The sequence below is a fragment of the Talpa europaea genome, assembly GCF_964194135.1.
Source record: "Talpa europaea genome assembly, chromosome: 15".
Lineage (NCBI taxonomy): Eukaryota > Metazoa > Chordata > Mammalia > Eulipotyphla > Talpidae > Talpa > Talpa europaea.
In genome coordinates this window covers 86,433,729-86,454,564 of record NC_140083.1, presented here as the reverse complement: position 1 = coordinate 86,454,564, position 20,836 = coordinate 86,433,729, and the positions used below count along the sequence as shown (strand labels likewise).

The following is a 20,836-nucleotide window of genomic DNA, read 5'->3' as shown; positions in this document are numbered from 1 at the left end:
GGGCTGGCCGCCAGCGAGGGTCTGTGCTGAGCTTCCAGACGTGCAGGGAGACCTCCCCTGCCGCGCGAGGTCCGAGGCCTCGTGGAAAGAGTTAGATCCGCTTCCGAGTCCCCAACCATGTCCGGCTGCCCGTCTCACCCCAGGGCCGGGGGACTGCAGACGGGAACTCAGCCCTGCCATGGCCGGAGGCTAAAAAAGGAAAGGCCCGGCCGCGAGCGGAGAGACCGCAGCCCCCGTCAGCGTGGCCCCAGACGCCCACCACGGCCCTCCCGCCCTGCTCTCGTCACCCCACGTCCCCGTTCCACCAGGGCACCAGCGGCCGCCAGGGGCAGAGCAGAGGCCTCTCTCCTGGAGCTTGGGGAACCGTCCCAAAGCCACCTGACCGTTCGCAGGACGTCAGCAGCGGCGGGCGTCCCTCAGGAGGCTGCTGGCCTCTGAATGCTCCTGTCAGCCGGCCCTTAGCAGGAGGCAGGGAAATGAATGGCCAACAGGCCAAAGCAGGTGGGAGGCGACGCTGGGGCTACAGATACAGATGGGGGGTGGTGTCAGGTGGGATTTTTGAGAGAAAAAGTGAAGAAATCAGGAGCGAGAACGGATCCGCTCTCAGATCACTGACACAGAACACATGTCGTCACCGCACTTGACAGACACCCAGGCACGCGCGGCCGCCGGCTAGAAGCGCCTGCGGTTCCACACTCAGACTCCACCAGCACCTGAAGCCGCCAGCAGGAGGTCGAGGGCCTTCAGCCCCACCGTGCAGAGGTCGGCGCTGGCGCCGTGGACCGCGAGCATCTTCAGAACCAGCCTGTGGACGGAGGCAGAAGCCGTGGTGAGTGTCAGGGGCCGTCTCTCCCTGCACCCACCCGGGGACCTGCCCGCCCGCACTCCCCCCATCTGAGCCAGGTCCTCTCCGGCCGCTGGCAGGTGACCAGCCTTTCAAAGTCGAGGCTTTTCCTCTAAACCTTCCAGTTCAATCCCAGGAGCCTCTGGGGCAGAAGTCTCCTACTGCAGGAGCTGTGGTCCAGGTGCCGGGTCGCCTGGGCGTCTGCTGTGGGGCCCCCACGCCTGTGCACCCACGTGGCCACCTCCAGCCGAGGGACCCAGGGATAAGCATGGGCCGGGGGGGCGGGGGCACGATGGACGGGCGTGTGCTGGTGTGGCTCGGCCTGAGCAGCTTGTGCCAGAGAATGACCCTCTGAGCTTCCAACAGCCCCGCAGCCACGGCGACTCGGCCGGCCTGGACCCCTCTGCAGCCACAGGCCAGCGCCGCCTCAGGACTCCAGGGATGAGTCTGAGATGGCGACCCGGCTGGTGGTAAATGAGCTGTTCCCGGATGCCCTCAGGCCTGGAGGCTGCAGGCAGAGGCACTCAGCAAGCGGGACCCGCGGGCATCTGCCCTGCCCAGTCGCAGCCCCCGCTGATGCCGACAGCAGTGAGAGGCGCGGCCGCAGCTGCAGCTGCAGCAGGGACACTCACCGTTGGGTGCTGGAAGGAAACAGGCTCCGCCCTGCTCACGGGGGAGTCAGGTGTGAAGAGCAGAAGCTCAGGGCAGAAGATACACTCAACTGTCAAGAACTGAAGTGTCTAGAAAGGACTTTTCTGGAACATTTTTCAGAAAGCGCCTTGTTGGCTGAGAGCTGGCGAGGCTGCGGGCAGGGCCGGGGCCTGACCACCCGGGGCCGGCAGCCCTCGGGCTTGAATGCCGTCCTGAAACGCACTAACGCGCTCTCGTTCCAGGCGGCATCTAACCTGTTAAATTACTAGTCTCAGACTTTTCAGTTCCTGTATTTTTTTGCAGAACTAGTGGTTTGGCCAGTTGTACTATTAATAAGCAAAAACTCTTCTTGTTTTGAGTTCACAAGTCTAAGAGAAACCAACCGTGTTCTGATGATGAAAACAACGCCGGGCACTTCCCTCCAGCATGTGTTTCCCAAGCCAGCGACACAGACACCCCGCATAGCCCCCACGGGGGAGCCCCTGAGAAGGAGGCTGTGCTGGCCCCCACTGAATCCCAGCCCGTTCCTGCCTCTGCAGTACTTACTGGTGGGCCCCGAGCACCTCCCAGTCGGGGCCGATGTCGGGGGGCGCCGTCAGGCCTTCCGTGGAGCTTGGACAGACCTCGAGCAGCCTGCAGAGCAGCGACCAGCCCACCTGGGGGGACAGCCACAGCGTCAGGGGCAGCGAGCCGGCGGGCACAACCCTCTGTGCCCACGAAGCCCTGCGGGCCGGGAGCAAGCTCCACACGCGGCGTGTCTTTCCGCAGGCCCTCCCCAGCGGGCAGACCCAGAAACCACAGCTCCAGGGCCTCCCCAGTGGCGCAGCGGTTGAGCGCTGGGTTGCGAAGCTGCCTGCAGCACCGGTTCAATCCCCGGCCTCCGGCGAGGGTCCCACATGGCGCGCGTCCCACATGGCGCACAGACCTCTCCTGCCGCCCGCTGCTCCCCTCAGCAGTGTATTTCGTCAGTCTGCCTGTTCTGCTCTCCGCTCTGGTAGATTCTCTCACCCTCCCGCACTTCTGACTGTACCCAGTGCTTGAAGAGAGAGAGAGAGAGAGAGAGAGAGAGAGAGAGAGAGAGAGAGAGAGAGAGAGAGAGAGAGAAAGAGAGAAAGAGAGAGAGAGAGAAACCACAGCTCCAGGGCAGGCCGTGGAGACACACGCTCCAGCGAGCATGGCGGGGCCAGCACCTCCACCTCGGATCGGGCTCAGGGACAAGCACTGGCTGGCAGTGGGGCGGGGGTGTGGAGACAGGTGGGGGGGGGAGCATAACTTATCAGGGATGCCCACCCCGGCGCAGAGAGAAAACAGTGGCAGATGAGTGGGTTTTAGACAAAGCCACGACGCCGCATCCATTTCAGAAAAAGGGGCCAAGCAGGAGGGCAGGCTCAGGGCCCAGCTCCCAGGGTGCACCGGCCACCCCTACACAATCCCTCCCGGCAGGGCCGCACACAGGCCCTGCACGCGGACCCCCTCGAGCAAGAGGCTCTTCTAACAGATGCAAAGTTCATTGATACACGTTTTTAAGATGACTGTCGAGCTCCAAACCACACGTGGCTGCCGCCCTCTGTGCCCCTCCTGTGTCAGGGCTCGTGGCCGCAGCCCAGGCTCTGCCCCACGGCCGGGCGCGGTGGCTCGCCAGTCGCAAGCCCGGGCGGGCTGTGGGCCAGGCGTGGGCACACAGCACGGGCTGGGGTGGAGCGGCTCCCGAAGTTTAGACGTGGCCACTGCAAACAGGGAAACGGACCCTCCCAGGACGGACGCGGGAAGGCCGGGCAGAGGGCGTGCTGGGCAGAGACAGAGTGGAGAGCTGGGCGGGCAGGCGCCGAGGCGAGGATGTCCATCCCCACAAGGACCTCACTCCCTGGGGGCAACCGTCGGGCGCCCAAGACGGTGGTCACACCGGCCTCCTGCAGGCTCCTCCGGCTCCCAACGGCCCACCTGCCACTGCGCCGCTTTGTGACTCCCGGTCGCTGGCGAGTCACCCCCCCCCCCCGCAGCGCTGGGCACCTGTGCTGAAGCAGGACGCCCTCCCCCTCCCTCAGCGCTGACCATGCAGCTGCCGTAGACACCGGCTATTTCTGCACCTCCAGGAGTCACAGAGACGCCTCCCAGCCTCTGAGATGCCATGCGGCCATTTCTAGAGGGTAAGTGCTAAGTCGCAGCAGATGTCACCTGGTCCCTGCACCTGCGAGCCTGGGGATCCCTGCTGAGGACGCCTGCTGGGGACACCTGTGTGGCTGGGGACACCTGCTGGAGACACCTGTGTGGCTGGGGACACCTGCTGGGGATACCTGTGTGGCTGGGGATGCCTGCTGGAGATGCCTGTGTGGCTGAGGACATCTGTGTGGCTGCGGACGTCTCGTGGGGACATCTGGTGGGGATGCCTGCTGGAGACACCTGTGTGGCTAGGGATGCCTGCTGGAGATGCCTGCGTGGCTGGGGATACCTGCTGGGGACACCTGTGTGGCTGGGGACACCTGTGTGGCTGGGGACGTCGAGTGGGGACACCTGGTGGGGGCGCCTGCGTGGCTGGGGACACCTGTGTGGCTGGACATGCCTGCTGGGGACGCCTGCTCTTGTCAGCACCAGGAGAAGCGCTTTGCAAAAAGATTCAGGCGACGGAGCCTCTGTGAGTAAACAGGTCACTGGTAGCAAAGCACAGGGACCGCCCCGCAGCTGCTGTAAATAAAGGCTCATCCTGCAAGGACAGTCCCCGCCTGCGGGGAGGAGGTGAGGACGCAGGCGACGGCCCCCTGGAAACTGCTGCCGCCCCAGCCAGGGGCCACAGAGCAGTCCGGGGAGGCAGCTCAGGCCTCTCCTTGGCGCTGCCCGGCTGCCCCGCGCTGGCTTCTCGCCGAGAGGGAGGCGGGAAACCGGGCACCGGCCTCAGAGCCTGGCGCAGCGCGGGGTCTGGCTCCGGGGCGCGTGTCCTGCTTGGGGGGAGCAAACTCGCGCGCCCCCCGGCCGCCCCCCGGCCGCCCCCCCCCGGCCGCCGCGGGCGCTTCTCGGACGCGGAGCGGCAGCGGGTCCGGGACGGGGCGTCAGCACGAGCCGCGCTCGCCCCGCTGGCCCGTCCATGCCGAGGGGCCGCCCGGCCACGCGGGACGCGCAGACGCGGGGACCCGGCCCGGGGCCGGTGCTCAGGGCGGCGGGGCGCGGGCGCGAAGGCTCTGCGGACCCGCGCGGGCTCCAGGGGCCCCCGACCCGCCTCGGCGCGGCCCCCAGTCCCGACCCCGACCCCGGGGCCGGCCGCGGACTCCCGAGGCCCCGCGGGGGGGCGCTCCCGGGCCGGGCCTGGACCCCCCGCCGCAGGCGCAGCCCCGGCCCCGACGGCGCGGGGGCCGGAGCCGGGGGCGCGGCCCGGGGTCCCCCCCACCCCGGCCGGGAGCAGAGCCCCGCGCGGACGCGCTGCGCCCCGGACCGCGCTTGGGGGGCCGCGGGGAGCCGAGCGGGCGCCGCGGCCCAGACACCCCGACCCCGCGCGGAGGGCCCGTCGCGGCCGCGGGGTCCCCGCCCCGCCCCCGCCAGAGGCGCCGCGGGCAGCGAGGGGCCCGGGCCGCGCCCGCTTCCCGTGACGCAACCTCCAAGTTTCGCTTTTCCGCCCGTTCTGCGTCCAGGCGCGGCGCCGGCCCCCCCCCGCCCGGCGCCCCCCGCCCGGCCCCCCCCCGCCCGGCGCCCCCAAACCCCCAACACCCCCGCCCCCCAAGCCCCCCAAGCCCCGCCCGGCCCCCCAGCCCCCGCCCCCCGCCCGCGGGCGCCGCTCACCTGCTGCACCCGCGCCGCGCCCAGGTGGGCGTCCAGCAGCGCCAGCAGCGGCCCGTGCGCGTCGCGGCCCCGGAACAGCTCGGCGGCTGCGGACGGGGCGGGTCAGCGCGGCCCGAGGCCCCGGCCCCCCCCGCCCGCGCGCGGTCACCGTGGTCGGCGAAGGTCAGCAGCAGCAGCTCCTCCAGCGCCCGCTCCGGCGCGCCGGGCCCGCGCCCCGGCCCGGCCCGCAGCCGCCCCAGCAGCCGGCGCAGCCGCTCCCGCTGCTCCGCGCGGCCCCGCGCGCCCGCGCCCGCCATCCCGGCTGCCCGCCCGGCCGGCCCGGCCCGGCCCGGCCCGGCCCACCCCGCCCGGCCCGGCCCGCCCCGCCCCGCCCCGCGCGCCGCCCCGCCCCGCCCCGCCCGGCCCGGCCCGGCCCGTCCTCGCCGGCGCCCCCGGCCTCGCGCAGGGGCTGGGCCTCCCGCGGCTCCTCCTGCGGCACCGCCTCGGGCCGCGCTGGCGGCGCAGAAAGGACCGGAGGGGGCGGCCCCGGCCCAGCGGGCGCCCTGCGCCAGGCCGGACTCCAGGCCACCGGGGACAGGAGGAGGCCGGCCAGCTCCCCCTCTGCTCCCGGGGGTGCCGCCGCCGCTCCCCCAGGCCGGCGAGGGCGCGAGGCCAGGGCGGGCGCTGGACCCCAGCCCTCAGCCCGGAGGCCCGCGGCCTGCGCGCCGGGCTTGGGACTGGCCGAGGCAGAGGCTCTGAGACACAAGCCCGCGCCGCCCTCGCTGGACAGGCCGCCCCGCTTGGACACATGCCCCGCGCCGCCCTCGCTGGACAGGCCGCCCCGCTTGGACACATGCCCCGCGCCGCTCTCCTGGACAGGCCGGCCCGCTTGGACACATGCCCCGCGCCGCCCTCGCTGGACAGGCCGCCCCGCTTGGACACATGCCCCGTGCCACCCTCGCTGGACAGGCCGCCCCGCTTGGACACATGCCCCGCGCCGCTCTCCTGGACAGGCCGGCCCCGCTTGGAGTGCGGGCGGCACATGGCGGCCCCAGGGACACGGTGTCTCCTGCTCCAGCCGGCGGCCCAGCAGGCAGCTGTCGGGGCTGAGACTGGACGGGGAAGCGGCCACAGTGTCGGCGGCCAGTGCTGCCCCAGTAGCCACCAGTGTGGACAGCTGGGAGCGCCACATCCAGCGGGCTCTGTCCTGGGGGCGCCTGGGCCTGAGTCATCCCCACCTAGAGACGGGTGGGGCTGGGGTGTGGCCGCCACCCCGCTTTGGGGCTGGGGCCCTCCTCATCCCTGCACCCTGGGTCACGGCGGGGTGGGGGGGTTCGAGGGCATCAGGCTCCTGCAGGGCCCCTCTGCCTGAGGCTGCCCACTCCCTGCTGCCCACACAGGCAGGACCGGCGGGCTTCCGGGCACCCGCTCAGCCGCGGGGCCTCTGTGCGGTTTTCCCTGCGCAGGGTTTTCCAGTCAGAACAGCATCCCCGCCCGTCCCCGCCCATCCCCGCGCTGAGCTCCCTCCCGACCAGTTCCAGCCTGTTCGATTCTCGGAAGCTCCTGGGAATTCTCCCTCATGCCTCCCTCCCGACCACTGTGAGAAATAAACACGCGGCCCCTTGCAAACAAATGTGGGTCTAAGTGAGAACGTGTCTCCTCTCCCGGCCGCGCTCGTCACGGTCGCCTCTGTGCTGGCAGGCTGGGCTGGGGGGCTGCAGAGCCCCAGGGTCACAGACCCCAAGACTGCAGTGCTGGAGCAAAGTGTCCCCAGGCCTCCCGAAACGTCCAGCGGTCGGCAAACCCGGAACTCTGACGGTCCCGAGTCGGAGGGACCATGGCCCAGAGTGACGCCACAGGTGGGGCTGGGGTAGGGGGGTTGTGCCTCCTTGGGCTGCTTCTAGGGAGAAAAACAAAATGGACATTACTGGTGATAACAAAACCGAAAGAAATTCCAAAAAGAGTTGAAAATTAAATGAAGGGCCTTCCTTGTGCGCAGGCAGTTGAGCGCCGCACTGTGAAGCTGTCCACAGCCTCTGCAGCACGGGTTCGATTCCCAGCCGGCCAGGGAGCTGCCCACATGGCACAGCAGACCTCTCCTGTCTCCCCTCAGCAGTGTGTTTCGTCAGTCTGCTTGTTCTGCTCCTCGCTCTGTCTCTGGTGAATCCTCTTGCCCTCCTGCATATCTGGCCTAGGCCCCGGTTCTTGTATAAATAAATCTTTTTTTTAAAGATTTATTTATCTATTTATACAAGCACTGGGTACAGTCAGAAGTGCTGGAGGGTGAGAGAATTCACCAGAGCCAGAGCGGGGAGCAGAGCAGGCAGAAGGACTGAAGTACACCGCTGAGGGGAGCAGCGGGCGGCAGGAGAGGTCTGCGCGCCATGCGGGACCCCCCTCCCGTGGCCGGGGAGCAGCCGGGGATAGAACCCGCACTGCAGAGGCCGCGGCAGCTTCGCAACCCAGCGCTCAACCGCTGCGCCACCAGGGAGGCCCCAACAAATAAACCTTTACCTACAACAAAAAACAAATGAGCTGTATTTTTTCAAAAGTTCTTACAAGTCACAGGGACGAGGGTGGGGCCCCCAAGGGGAGATGCGTGTCATTTAGTGTGGACGGTCGACAGTGTGAGGCCATTATCGAATGGAAGCTGAGTCTCGACACCATTAACACAGTTGCGAGCATGGTGGGGGGGGGGTGTCTGTGTCCACAGAAACCAGGAACACCTGGGAACATGTCCACGGCGTGTTTGAAGAGCTTTATGAAGACGTGACGCATTTGGGAGGAGGTGGTCTGGCCACGGCACCTGGTGAGGAGGTGAAACATCAAGAAGGCTCCGGTTCTCCACAAAGTAACACAAAACGACATCCCCAACCTGGTGCAACGCTCAGCAAGGCTACAGCTCTCGGCACTGTCAACAGGGGGACAGGCCTGAGCGGCCAGAGAGGGCAACTGGGAGAGCCACCTGGAGGCCATGCCAGCCTTTCTCCTCTTCACCGAGGAGGCTGACCCGGCCGGGCCCGCTGGACGGGACACCGAGCCCCGCCCGCAGCCCCGAGGGGGTCGCAGTCCAGTCTGTACACCCCCGTGGCCTCGGACGAGCACAGCGTCCTCAGCAGGTCGCGGGGATGCTGGGGTGTTCCTGGCACAACTAAAGAGGGGACCGTGGACCAGCACAGAGCAGCCAGCGCCCACCCTCACCTGCAGGACGGGCGCCGCCGCTCTCCGGCCATGGGAAGGACACGGCTCTCTGGTAAGTCAGTCTGAGGCCGACGGGCATGGGGAAAAGTACCAAACCCTCACCCTACCGCGCCCCACATTAGAGAATAAATCCCATGTGGACGGGGCATTTTTATCTGAAAAATGAAACTGAAAGTTTCGGGCATCCCAGGGAAAAACCTCACATAAGAAGAAACTCATAGAGGGAAAAGATGGTCAAAATCATCACAATTCGAAACTTGGCAAAAAAGACTTCGTGGGGGCCTCCCCGGTGGCGCAGCGGTTGAACACTGGGCTGCGAAGCTGCCCGCAGCCTCTGCGGCGCCGGTTCGATCCCCGGCTGCTCCCCGGCCACCGGAGGAGGGTCCCGCATGGCGCGCAGACCTCTCCTGCCGCCCGCTGCTCCCCTCAGCAGTGTCCTTCGGTCCTTCTGCCTGCTCTGCTCCCTGCTCTGGCTCTGGTGAATTCTCTCACCCTCCCGCGCTTCTGACTGTACCCAGTGCATGTATAAACAAAACAAACAAACAAACAAATAAATAAATAAAACATGCCTCTATTTAAAAAAAAAAAACAAAAAACAAAAAACAAAAAAAAAAAACAAAAAAAAAAACAAATAAAATAAATTAAAAAAAAAAAAAAACATGCCTCTAAAAAGACTTCGTGGACTTAAAAGATGGCCACAGACTGGGGGATGATTTTTGCAACGGGTCTACCCAAGAAAGAGACAAATAATACGTAAAAAGACCTATCACAAACCACACAGGAAAAAACACCCTAATTTTAAAGATTTGTTTATTTCTGCACACAAGAGCTGGGGTGCAGGCCGAGGTGTGGGAGAGGACTCCCCAGAGACAGAGTGGGGAGCAGAATAGGTGGATTGCCTGAAACCCACTGCTGAGGGGAGCAGCGGGGAGACAGGAGGGGTCTGCTGCGCCCTGTGGGTCACTCCCTGGCCGGGGATGGGACTCAGGCCGCAGTGGCCAGCAATAGCTGAGACTTAACCCCTGCGCCACCAGAGAGGCCCGACACCTTAATTTCAAACAAAAGATAGAAAAGGCGACTGACAGAGGGGAAGGTCGCGAGGACACCACGCACGCTCGGCCCCAGCACCTGGAAAAACCCGTGGGGTAAGGAAATGCATAGAAACGTGTTGGGGGACAGGTCTTGCTGCCTCCGCACCGGAAGCCTCGCACGCCAAGAGCAGGTGCCGAGTCGGAGGCGGCGGAGTCCCGGGCGTGTGTGGCCTCCACACATCTGTGGCTTCGTGTCCACCTCTGGGGACGCAACGAGCCGACTCGCACACGCTCGGGCCACATGCAGACAGGCTGAAGGCGAATGTTATTCAGGGGGGTGATAAATGCCCCAGGGGCTGCGGGAGGCCTCTGGGAGGGGAGGGGCGCCTCCTGCTTGCCGCCGGCACAGGTCGGAGTCTGCGCTCCGTGTCCTTCACTCATTTCAGAGTAAAAATAAATGTCCAGCGTCACTGTGCTCCATGGCTGGAGAAATGCCTCCTTCCGCTCACCAACTTCGTCTCTGCAGTTTGTGTGGGAGGTTATGTGTGAGGAACACGTCATAAAATCACAGAATTTTGATCCAAATGCTGCAAAAATAACCAACAGTGCCTGCTGATGAGACTACTGAGAGCAGGTGAGACAAACACCAGCAGAGGCGGCTCCTGTTAGGGGCAGAATAAGGTGTTTTTTAGGGTCTTCTACGTCCCTGTGTTTTCCAATCCTCCACAGCAAGTGGCATTTTAGCATAAGAAAAGAACACAAAGGGTACAAGCCACAGTCGTTTGCCTTAAAAGCAGCAAACTTGCTTGGATGACATGACTGAGCACGCTATGAATATACACAAGCTAGTTACGTGGCCAAGCAGGGCAGGAAAACGCAAACTGACGCCCCGGGCCCCTGGCAACAAGGACCCCAAAGCCCGCCAGGCCCACGCCCACCAGCCCGGAGTCCATCCTTGGCGCCGTGTCCCCTGAGGACTGCCGGCTTTCTCCCGCCCACACAGCCAGCAGGCCCTGCAAGGGCTGAGCCCACGTATCCATTTATAAATGGCCCCAAAGAGGGCTTGCTGCCCACCCCCAACCGGGGTGACGTGTCTTTGCAAAAAGGACTCTAGGGCAGGCAGAGCGCGGCCGGGCTCCTCAGCTCTCCGCAGAGACCACTGTGGGGGAGCTTTGCCGCTGGTGAGATGGGTAATTGTAAATAAAAAGTCACTGAGAGCCTCTGGATCCTGCATTAGGCCAGAAAGACACTCCTCGTAGCTGGCTCAAGATCAGAGCCCGAGGCAGCTGTGACTTCTGTTTTTCAAGAAGCTGTGTCAGAGAAGTTACACGTCGCTAAGCCGGAGGCACAGCCAGGCCCAGCACACTGCTATCTGCAGCGAGACTTCCCAGTAGGCCCCCCGGTGGCAGTGTCACCACAGGGACAGCTGCCCAGGGGCTCAGGAGGCCACTGAAGCTGGCGCAAGGGCGTCAGGATTCGCTGGGCTAAGTGCATCCAGGCCTTGCTGTCTCTTGACTGCACAGCAGGCTCTGGAGAGCCCTGCAGCCATCACAGGCTGCACTGAAACTCCCCACCCACGAGTGCGGGGCCAGGACATGGGGCTCCTGCCACCCCTGGAGCAGCAGGTGAGGTGGCCTCAGAAAGCAGCGCAGCTGATGGGGTGCGCAGAGGGTGTGCCCCCCAAGACCTGGCCCTGCAGCTGACTTTCATTTTAAATCTAAACTCTCTCCAACGAGGTCTGTCAGGAGCACCTGCGACCCCGCCCTCCCACACCAGCCATCCTGCAAGGGCGCCCAGGCGGGAGAGGCGGGAAACCCGTGCCCAAGCCCTGCCCATAGGGGGACTCCAGCATCCATCAGGGGCACCCGGACCCGCCCATTGGCATCAGTCACGTGCCCAACCACAGCAGCCCAGGCCCGAGGCAGAGATGGCCAAGCCCCACAGGAATGCCCAGTGTCACGCCTGGCAGCACCAGAGGCACAGCCGCCAAAGCAGAGAACAAATCGGGAAGCAAACAGTGGGAAGAAAGAAGAAAGCAAATGGTCAAGCAAGCCTCCTGCAAACAATGCACCACAGCGAGACTCAGCCTCCGGACCCAACCACACCGGCACGGGAGAATTTCCCCGCCTGACAGAGAGAGAATTCAGAATCGCCACAATGAAAACACCCGAAGAGCTAAGAGAAACCGCAGAGAAGGAAAAAAGTGATTTGAGAAATAGAATCAACAAACAGAAGAACGAGACTGAATCTTCGAAAGGGGAATTAAAGGAAACACAGGATGTTAAAAGATGAACGGAGGAGCTAAAAATTCTGGGAAAAGCCATGAAAACAGAATAGGTGACCTGGAAGAATGAATCCGTACTCTCGAAGATGCGGATATAAAGGAAACAAACAAGAAAGGAGAGACGCAAAGGAAGAAGAATGAAGAAACCCTTCAAGAGCTGTCTGGAAATACAAAAGCCCCGGGAATCCCGGAAGGAGAAGGGAGAGCGACCCAAGGAGGTCATCGAAGAGAACGTCCCAAACCTGAAGAAGGAAATGAAAACAGAAATTCGGGAAGCTAGAAGGACAGCAACCCAGCATAATGAAAGGAAAACTACAGCAGGACACATAAGAGCAAAGTCACCAAGGGTCCAAGAGAAAGAAAAAATAATGAAGCTGACGAGAGCCGAGAAACGGGTAACCTGGAACGAAGACCCATGAGGCTGACATCAGACTTCTCTGAAGAGACACTACGGGCAAGAAGAGAGTGAAGTAACGTTTTTTTAAAACTCCAAGGCAAAAAATACCAGCCAAGAATTCTTCATCCGAAAAACACTCCTTCATCTACGAAGGAAAAATAAGGACCTTCTCAGACAAACAAGATCTTCGGAAATTCAGTATTACTAACCCCACTCCCAGAAATATGACAAGAAGCCTTAAAATCTAACCCCACAGAGACATGGGCAGGAAGAACTGGACAAGGCACTGAACAGGGGCCATGGAAGATGAACAAAGCGGCAAGGACAGTCTCCGGCCACCAGGAATGCCCTCAATGCAAATGCACTCAACGCACCAATAAAAAGACACAGAGTAGCAGCCTGAGTTAGAAAGCAGAACCCAACCTTCTGCTGCCTGGGGGAACACACCTAAGAGTCAAAGGAAAACACAGGGCCTCCCCGGGGGCGCAGCGGGTTGAGCGCAGTGCTGTGAAGCTGTCCACAGCCTCTGCAGCGCCGGTTTGATTCCCGGCCGGCCAGGGACATTCCCACATGGCGCCACAGACCTCTTCTGTCTCGCCCGCTGCGCCCCTCCGCAGTGATTTCGGTCCTTCTGCCTGTTCTGCTCCCCGCTCTGTCTCTGGTGAATCCTCTCACCCTCCCGTGCCTCTGGCTTGCACCCCAGTGCTTGTTTAAATAAATAAAAATTAATCTTTTAAAAAAAATACATATGCAGTAGGAGACTTCAACACCCCACTCACTCTCAAGAGGCAGATCAACAAGACAAAAAATAAGCAAGGACACAATAGCCCTAAATAAAGATCTAGACCACCCGGACCCAAAAAACAGACATCTATAGGACCCTGGAGCCAAAAAACTTCAACTATGCATTCTACTCAAGCGCACAGGGATCATTCTCCAGGGCAGACCAGGCCTGGGCCACGAGACCAACATCATCAGAGACACGAAGATCGAAATCACACCAAATTTCTTCTCTGACCATAAAGACATTACTTGGAGACTGAAGAACGTGCTACTGACAGATCCCTGGATCAATGAGGAAATCAAAGAAGAAATTAAGAAATACATTGAGACAAATGACAATGAGGACACAACTTTCAGAATGATACAGCAAAAGCAGTAATAACGGGAAAGTATACAGCAATACACTAAGACACAAGAAAGAACAAAAACAAAAAAACCCTAATTTCCCATCTTGAAAAACTAGAAAAGGCACAACAAAAAACCCCAAAGCCAGCAGAAGGAATGAAATAATAAAAATACAAGCAGAAGTAAATGAAATAGAAATAAATAAGACAATGCAAAAGATCAATGAGACCGAAAGCTGGTTGTTAGAGAAAATAAACAGAATAGACACACCTCCAGCCAGGGTCACAAAGATAAAAAGGGAGAAAATTCAAATAGACAGGATCATGGATGAAAGAGGAGAAATTACAACAGACAGACGCAGCAGAAATCCCGAGGACAATCAGAGATTACGATGAACATTTATATGCAAACAAGCTCAACACATTCTCAGAGCCGCACAATCACCCACGCTGAGTAAAGAGGTAGAAATCCTAAGCAAGCCAATCGCAGCAGCAAAATGGAAACAGTAATCAAAACCCTCCCCAGAAGCAAGCGGAGGCCCGCGTGGCCTCAGAGGTGAGTTCCACGCGTTCAAAGATGCGCCCACCCGTCCCGCAAGGGCTCTCAAGCCCTGGGAAGGACGCCCCACCGCCCTGCAGGAGGCTCCAAAGCACGGCCGCACTGACACCAAAGACAAGGGGAAAGAACTCTGCAGACCGACCTCCCTAATGAGCACAGACGCAAAGATCCTCAACAGAAACCTGGGGGGCTGCACCCGCGAATCCAGGTGCGTGAAGAGGGGGACGAGTGACCCCCAAGTGAGGTCGGGGCACAAAGCCCAGCAGGTGGCAGGGGTGCGTGGTCAGGGCACGGGGCAGCCCCGAAGCCAGGCTGTCGCGGGGTCGCCTGGCAAAGCCACTCAGCGCCTCATGTCACCCCTGCACCCCGCGACAAGGCCGCCAGCGCCTGCTGTGCCACGACCCCGAGATCCCACCCACGCGCTGGGGCCACGTTCCAGAAGCAAAGATAAAAAGGGGCGCTGGCGGCGCCCAGCGGTGTGTTTGGGGAGTGTTTCCATAAACATCGTTGCTAAAACACTAATTCACAAATTTGGACAGAAAGACAGACCCTTCCCGGCGGCCTAAGAAGGGTGGCCGGTGGGGCACTCCCTGGGGTGGCCCGTCTTGGAGGTGGCTGGCGGGAGCCCAGGGCGTTCCTGCTGGCCCCGCCTCTGTGACCGCATCCCCTGGGAGCGCTCAGGCCAGGACAGACGCAGGAGCCCAGTCACTCCGAGAGGCAGGACCGCAGAGCCCACACGCGCCTCGCGGTGACAGGGGGAGCCTGGATGTCCACAGCAGGACCCTGGAGCCGGACGCTCAGCCGGGGACAGGAGCAACAGAAACAACAGGTAAAAATCCCAAAAGCAACCCGGTAGGAGGCCCATGTGCAGGTCACTCAGCGCGCAATGCCCAGCCGGTGGGAAGCCCCCAGGGTGCCTACACCCGCGGACTGGGGTGCGTGGGGGTTCCGGATTTCTGGGTGAAAGAATTAAATATAAACATAGTCAGTCATTCCCAGGTAAGCTGCATATTTTAATGCTACAATGTCAGTGTTTTAGTATTCGTGGAATGAAGTGTGAGCCCCTCCCTGTTTTACCTGAGTTTGTGATGCGCACGTTTTAATGACGTGTTGGCCACGAGCACCATCTAATGTCGGTCCACGCTAACCCAGGGGATCTCACGGGCGCGAAAGCCTCTGCAGCCTGGCAAAGCCGCCCGCCGCGCATGTCCCGGCTGGGGACGGTCCTCGCCCCGGGAGGGGCTGTGGTCTCGCAGCTGCGACTCTGCACGATGGTGAGGGGGCTCGCCCGCCGCTGGGCCAGCACTCAAAGCACACGCTCTGTTTCAAGATGCCATCCGATTTATTCTGACCTAACAGCAGCAAAAGTAAAGCTCTGCAATTCGAACAGCGCGAAACTGGGGCCCGTTGTTAGGTTTTCCATGTTTCAAGCACACTCTTTACAGGGCAGCTCTGTTCGCGGCTTCTCGGGCTTGAGGCACATCTTCAGGCTCACAGGCACGTCTTCAGCTGTGGGGGCTCATGATGTTGTAGCCGGGACGATTCCTTCAAGAGCCTCAAACGAGGGGTCCCCAAGCAGCCCCAGGCCGGCAGACCAGGCCCAGGGGGCCGTGAGCGGGGCAGGCGCCAGGTCCTGGCAAAGCAGGGGCGCCGCGGGGCGGGCGCTGCGGAACAGGGCAGCTGTCTAACCAGGGACTGGCCTCCCCAGAGTGTGGCCAGGGCAGGGACAGCCACAAGCGCCCCCCGAGGGCCGGGGGAGCCCTCACCAGCCATGTCCCCACTCCTGCGAGAAAGGAGTCGAGCCAGGGAGAAAGTCAGTCACATTGATGTGAGCTGCAGAGAGAGACGTGAGTCCCGCACGAACACAGCAGCCCCCGGCCGAGCAGCCGGGCGAGGCGGCGGCTCAGGCCCTTTTTCCTGCCTTGTCCCCTTCCCTCCGTCACGGAGCGCTGGGCTCTGGCCAGCCTGGGGACTGCGGGCCAACGGCAACGGCCTTGGCCAAGCTGGACTGAGGCTGCCCGGAGCTGGGGGAGGCCAGCGTCCGCCCCAGTCACGGAACACGCCCCGGCCCCCGGGGAGAGGCAGGCCTGGAGCTGGAAACTGAAAGTGAGTGTCGCGGGCATGGGGCTGTGGGTTCCCCACTCCAGTGTGCGCGGCTTGTGCAACAGCTGCTGCCCGCCGCGGTCAGCCGCAGCCTCAGGCTCCCCTGGGCCCCACAGGCGGGCTCTGCCCACCCTCTTCCTGCGTGAGACGTGGGCATTTCATAACGGGGTGACTCAGCCGGCCGAGGTGTCAGCTGTCTCTTGGCGTGGAGATGACCCAGGCAACGGCCTGGAGGCGCCTGAGGGGCGCCAGCCCAGCGGGGCCTCCCAGCACAGCCTCCTCCGGAGACCGAGGCGCGGCCAGGGTGGGGTGCGCAGCGAGCACCGAGTGGGGGCCCCCACAGAGGATCTCCCGCCACCCCACCCTCAGCCACGCAGTGCCCCGGCTTGGAGAAGCTCCACGCCTGGCCGGCCCTGGACGCCTTCACGACGAGGCGCTGCTGGGAGTGGGGCGAGGCCCCCCCACAAGCCCCAGGGAGGACCTCTCGCCCCCTCCCCACGCCCGCCGGGTCCCTGCGCGCCAGAGCCTGCGGGTGACGGCTGGACCGGGCCGAGCCCGCGGGTGCTGGCCTGGGGGACCCGCGGCCTCATAGGCTGCCCCCCGCGGCTGGCGATGGGCAGGCCCTGGCTGGGGTCCCCCCCGCAGGTGTGGAGACACGTGGGGTCCCCCCAGGCGTGTAGCAGGTTGCTCAGGCCCCAGGTCCCCGCCGCGCCGCCAGCGCCTGCACCCCGAGACCGCCGCCCCCCACGCGCGGCCTGCGGGCGCCCCTAGACGGCCTGGACTGTCCCCCGCCCCGGCCTGGGGGTCAGCGCTGCCCCTCCCCTGCCCCGGCCCCCACCGCGGGGCCCCCAGGGCTCGTGAGCCGGGGCTGCCCCAACCCCGAGAGCGCAGCTCGCTGGCCAAGGGCGTTGGCCAAAGCCGGGCAGCTCGAGGGGCGGGCGGGGCAGACCCCAAGGCTGGTGCCCGGCAGGAGATGCCCAAGGGGGCGCAGGTGCACCCGCCCCCTCCCGGATCCCCCGCAGACTGACCCCCCTGCCCTCCCGCGCCGGCTGCGGCCTGCGGGGCTCCCGTCTGTGGCTGCGGGAGGGGGGCTCCCGCCAGCGGGGTGTGGCTGCAGAGCGGGGGGCCAGGGGGGCCTGGGGGGCCAAGGGGGCGTGGGGGGCAGGGGGCCGGTGGGGGGGGCCGCGGAGCCGGTGTCCAGGGGGCCGGGGGCCGCGGAGCCAGGGCCCAGGGGGGGCTTTGGGGGGCGGGGGGGCCGGGAGGCCGGGGCGCCACCACAGTAACGGGATTATTGGGGGGCGGGGTGCCCAGGCTGCTCGTGGCCCAGAGGCGCCTCCACGGCATCATCCCAGCATCTAACTCACGCTGCATTTTACTTTTACAATAAAGGGGTTCATAGGTCTGAGGAGCATTAAGTCCCCTGCGCCCCTCCACGGCCGCACATCAGCACAGGCGGACCCCGGGCGGCGGGCAGGGAGCAGCACACAGGCCATGCGTCCTCGGGGACCCGCCGCAGCTCATGTGTGCAAAACGTGCTTCTTTTCATAGAATCTCATGCCTTTACCGCTGTTTTACAGTACCATATAAATTTTAGGGGTGCAACTCCACACCCCGATATGTGTGTGACCTAAAACACCCTCCAGCAAAGTCCTAGGGCGTCACTCTGCCGCAGCAAGCCCTCCGCTCACCCGTCCAGCCCTGCTGCTCTGGTGGACTCTACATTTTTCCTGAGTCTCCAGGTTATTTTTGGTGAGATCTGCTGGTTGTTTTGCTGTTTCTTTATGTGCCGCAGAGACGCCCAATCACCTGGCGTTCGTTTCCCGCTGACGCGCGTCACTCAGCATCACCCCCTCCCCTCCACTCGTGTTGTCACCACTGGCAAGAAGCCATCCTCTTCGTGGCTGAGTACTATTCCACATCTTTTTAATCCACTCCTCTGTCCTGGGCCCTTAGTTGGTCTCCACATCTTGCTGTTGTGACTATTTGCCGTGGTGAATGGAGGCGAGTTTATCCCCCTTCAAATTTGTGTTGTCACAGTCTTCAAATGAATGCCTACGCGTGCAACTGCTCCAGCACATGGCAGATCTATTTTTAACGTTCTGAGAAATCTCCAGGAGGGCGCCTCCTTCTCAACAATTGTGTCTGGTCTTTTTGACATGGGCTCGTGGGGGGGCGGGCAGTGTCGCGTGGTCGGGCTTGCATTTCCCTGGTGTCAGTGCCGAGAGTGCTCACGTGTCTGTTGGCTTGTGCGCGTCTTTGAGAAGCCTCTAGTCCTGCTCCCATGTTTTAACTGGATTTTTGTTGTCACATGTATGAGCGCTCAGGTCTCGTAGCTGAACCCTCGTCAGCTGCATGGTGCGCGGATCCTGCCCCCACCCAGCAGGGCGCCCCTCACTGTCAGGACGACCCTTGCACCGTGCAAAGCCCGCAGCTCGCCTCAGTCCTGTTTTTCTTGCTGTTGCCTGCCTTGCCCTTAGGCTCGACCCCTGGTGACAACACGGAGCCAGTGCCAAGGACGGCTCTGCCTGGGTTTGTTCTGTGTATTTTATGGTTTTGGGGGCTACGGCCACGTCTCCGACCCTTTCTGAGTTGGTTTTGGTGGGGCTGCCGGGAGGTTTCGCTCTCTTGCCTGCGGCTGCCGGTTTCCCAGCCCTTTTGTTGAAGAGACTCTACTTGATCGTAAGTGTCCGCGCGTGTTGAGAGCTGATCGCTCACACTCGGCTCCCGTGTTTATTTTGGGCTCTCACTTCTGTCCCATTGGTCTGTGCCTTGTTTTGTCCCCACCCCACGCTGTTCTGATCACGCTCACGAAGGGGCGTGAAGCCACGGGGAGGGTCCCGTTCCCTTTTCCCTGAGGATTGCTGGGGCTGTTCAGGACCTTTTGTAGTTTCGTACAAATTTTAAGATTGTTCTGTTTCCTTGAAAATGCCACGGGGCTTGCAATGAGCCCTGATCTCACATCGCTTCAGGTGGGCTGGCGGGCTCGGCCGTGTGCCTGCCCAGTCACGCACTCGGTCTGTCTCCACTTCTCTGTCATCTATTTCAACAACATCTCCTGCAAGTTTTCTGTGTCTGAGCCCGAGCCCGCGTCACCACTGTCCAGACCGGCCCTGCTGCCGTTTCCCTCTCTTCTAATTGCGTTTCCTCTTTCAATTGTGTGCCCACTTGCAGATAAACCTCTCTCACCGCACTGAAGAAGACACGTTTTCTAAGAGACGCCAGTTTAGGAAGACCCCAGATGAGAGTAGGGGATGCCCCACCTCTCCCATAACAGTCTGCCCCACACTCGCAACGCGAGTGAAAATCAAGCACGGAGCAACCTTGGTCCGAGGGGTGCACTGTGGCTTGAGCCTCGGGGAGGCCCTGTAATGGGGTTTCCTGGGGAGCACTGAGGCTGGCCCCTCACTGAGCTTTTGTGAGAACCATTTCAAACAACAGCCCTGCCTGGCGGGGCAAGTCCTTCTGCTCTGGAGACGCTGTGGCCGGGCCTGTGACTGCACAGCGCGCGGGCGGCGACACAACCCGCATTATCGGATTAAAAGGCAGGTTCTTCCGAGTCAGGAGGCAAGTGTGAGACAGAACCTCATTCATTTATCTAGATAATTCCATTAGCCAGCTATAAAAGATAATTTCATATCCTCAGCGGGGTATTTTGCTCAGTTTTAACTCGATAAATTCGCCCACTTTGGCAACGCAGCCTGCGAGGCCCAGGCCCGGCCTCAGGCGGCGCCGCCCCGGCGCCCGCGCCCAGTGTCCTGCCGCGCGAGGCCAGACGCGCGGGGTTGTCGCGGGACGCGGGCGGCGGGGTCGGGGAGAGGGGCCCGGGGAGGGGCCCTGCAGAGCGCCCGGCCACCGCGGCCCGCGGGGAGGGAGCTCAGCGGGTCCGCCTCGGCCTGGACCCCGCCCGGCCCGGCCCGGCCCGTCTGCTCTGCTGGCGTCCCCGGGGCGCGGCCGGCGCGCAGCTGGGCGCCGCGGCAGAGTCAGCCCCGGGCCCCCGTCCAGCGGCCGCGCGGGCCCAGGCCGGCCAGGGCGCCCCTCGGGGCAGGCCCGGCGGAGCCCGGGCGGCGGCAGCGGGCGGCGCCCGGCGAGCGTGTCCCGGGAGCGCTGGGGGGGCGGGGCAGCGGCCGAGCACCCCGGCCGCCCGCGCTCCCGCCAGGTTCCTCCGCGGCGCGGCGCGGGGGGCGCGGGGGGCGCGGCGGGCGAGCGGGTGTGAGTGCGGACGCGCGTGTGGGCGCGGGGCGCGGGGGGCGCGGGGGCGCGGGGGGCGCGGGGGCGCGGGGGGCGCGGGGGCCGGGGACCGTGCGGGTCGGGCTGTCCCGGGAGGCGCCGTGCGGGCCGCGCTCGGGGCCGGGCGCGGAGGGCCCTGGGCAGCCGGCGCCGCGGGGACGGAGGCCGCGTCAGGGGCCCCAACGCGGCCGGGGCGAGGGCCGCGGCCCGGACCTCGGGCGACGGCGGCCCGGCCCGTCGCGCCTGCGCCCTCGGAGCCCTGCGCCGAGGGGTGGGGCTTGCGCCGGGCTGGCCCCGCCCGGGGCGGAGCCTCCCTCCCGGCCCCGCCCACCAGGAGCCCAAGCCGGCCGCGCAGGGCCACAGCCCGGCCACGCCCCTGGGCGGAGCCTCATTCACTGACCCCGCCCACCGAGGGGCGCTGTCCTATTGCCCCTCCCACACCCCCCTCTCCCGCACCCTCGCATCAGGGGCCGCCGGGGGGGCGGGGCCTCGGGCAGCTCGTCGGGTTGGCCCTCCCCGGGGGCGGGGCCGAGGGCCGCGTGTCCGGTTGGCTCTCCCACGGGAGCGGGGCCGCGGGCCACGCTCGGGTTGGCTCTCCCACGGGGGCGGGGCCTCGGGCCGCGCGCGGGTTGGCCCTCCCCGGGGGCGGGGCCTCGGGCCGCGCG

The 20,836-nt window shown here is 63.6% G+C and overlaps 2 protein-coding genes across 2 annotated transcripts in view; one reads left to right on the top strand and one right to left on the bottom strand.

The window, feature by feature from the left end:
• Window positions 1-5,559, bottom strand: part of LRRK2 (leucine rich repeat kinase 2) — a gene marked incomplete at both ends in the record, with an annotated part of 44,695 nt that extends 39,136 nt beyond the window's left edge. The window contains 4 exons of the mRNA XM_084256198.1: window positions 714-805; window positions 2,042-2,151; window positions 5,264-5,349; window positions 5,412-5,559. Coding sequence (XP_084112324.1) covers window positions 714-805; window positions 2,042-2,151; window positions 5,264-5,349; window positions 5,412-5,559 — 436 coding nt within the window. The remainder of the gene's footprint in view (window positions 1-713; window positions 806-2,041; window positions 2,152-5,263; window positions 5,350-5,411) is intronic.
• A 1,520-nt stretch (window positions 5,560-7,079) lies between these two features.
• SLC2A13 (solute carrier family 2 member 13) overlaps window positions 7,080-20,836 on the top strand; it is a gene marked incomplete at both ends in the record, with an annotated part of 29,515 nt that continues 15,758 nt past the window's right edge. Inside the window, one exon of the mRNA XM_084256197.1 lies at window positions 7,080-7,101. Within this exon, the coding sequence (XP_084112323.1) occupies window positions 7,080-7,101 (22 nt within the window). The remainder of the gene's footprint in view (window positions 7,102-20,836) is intronic.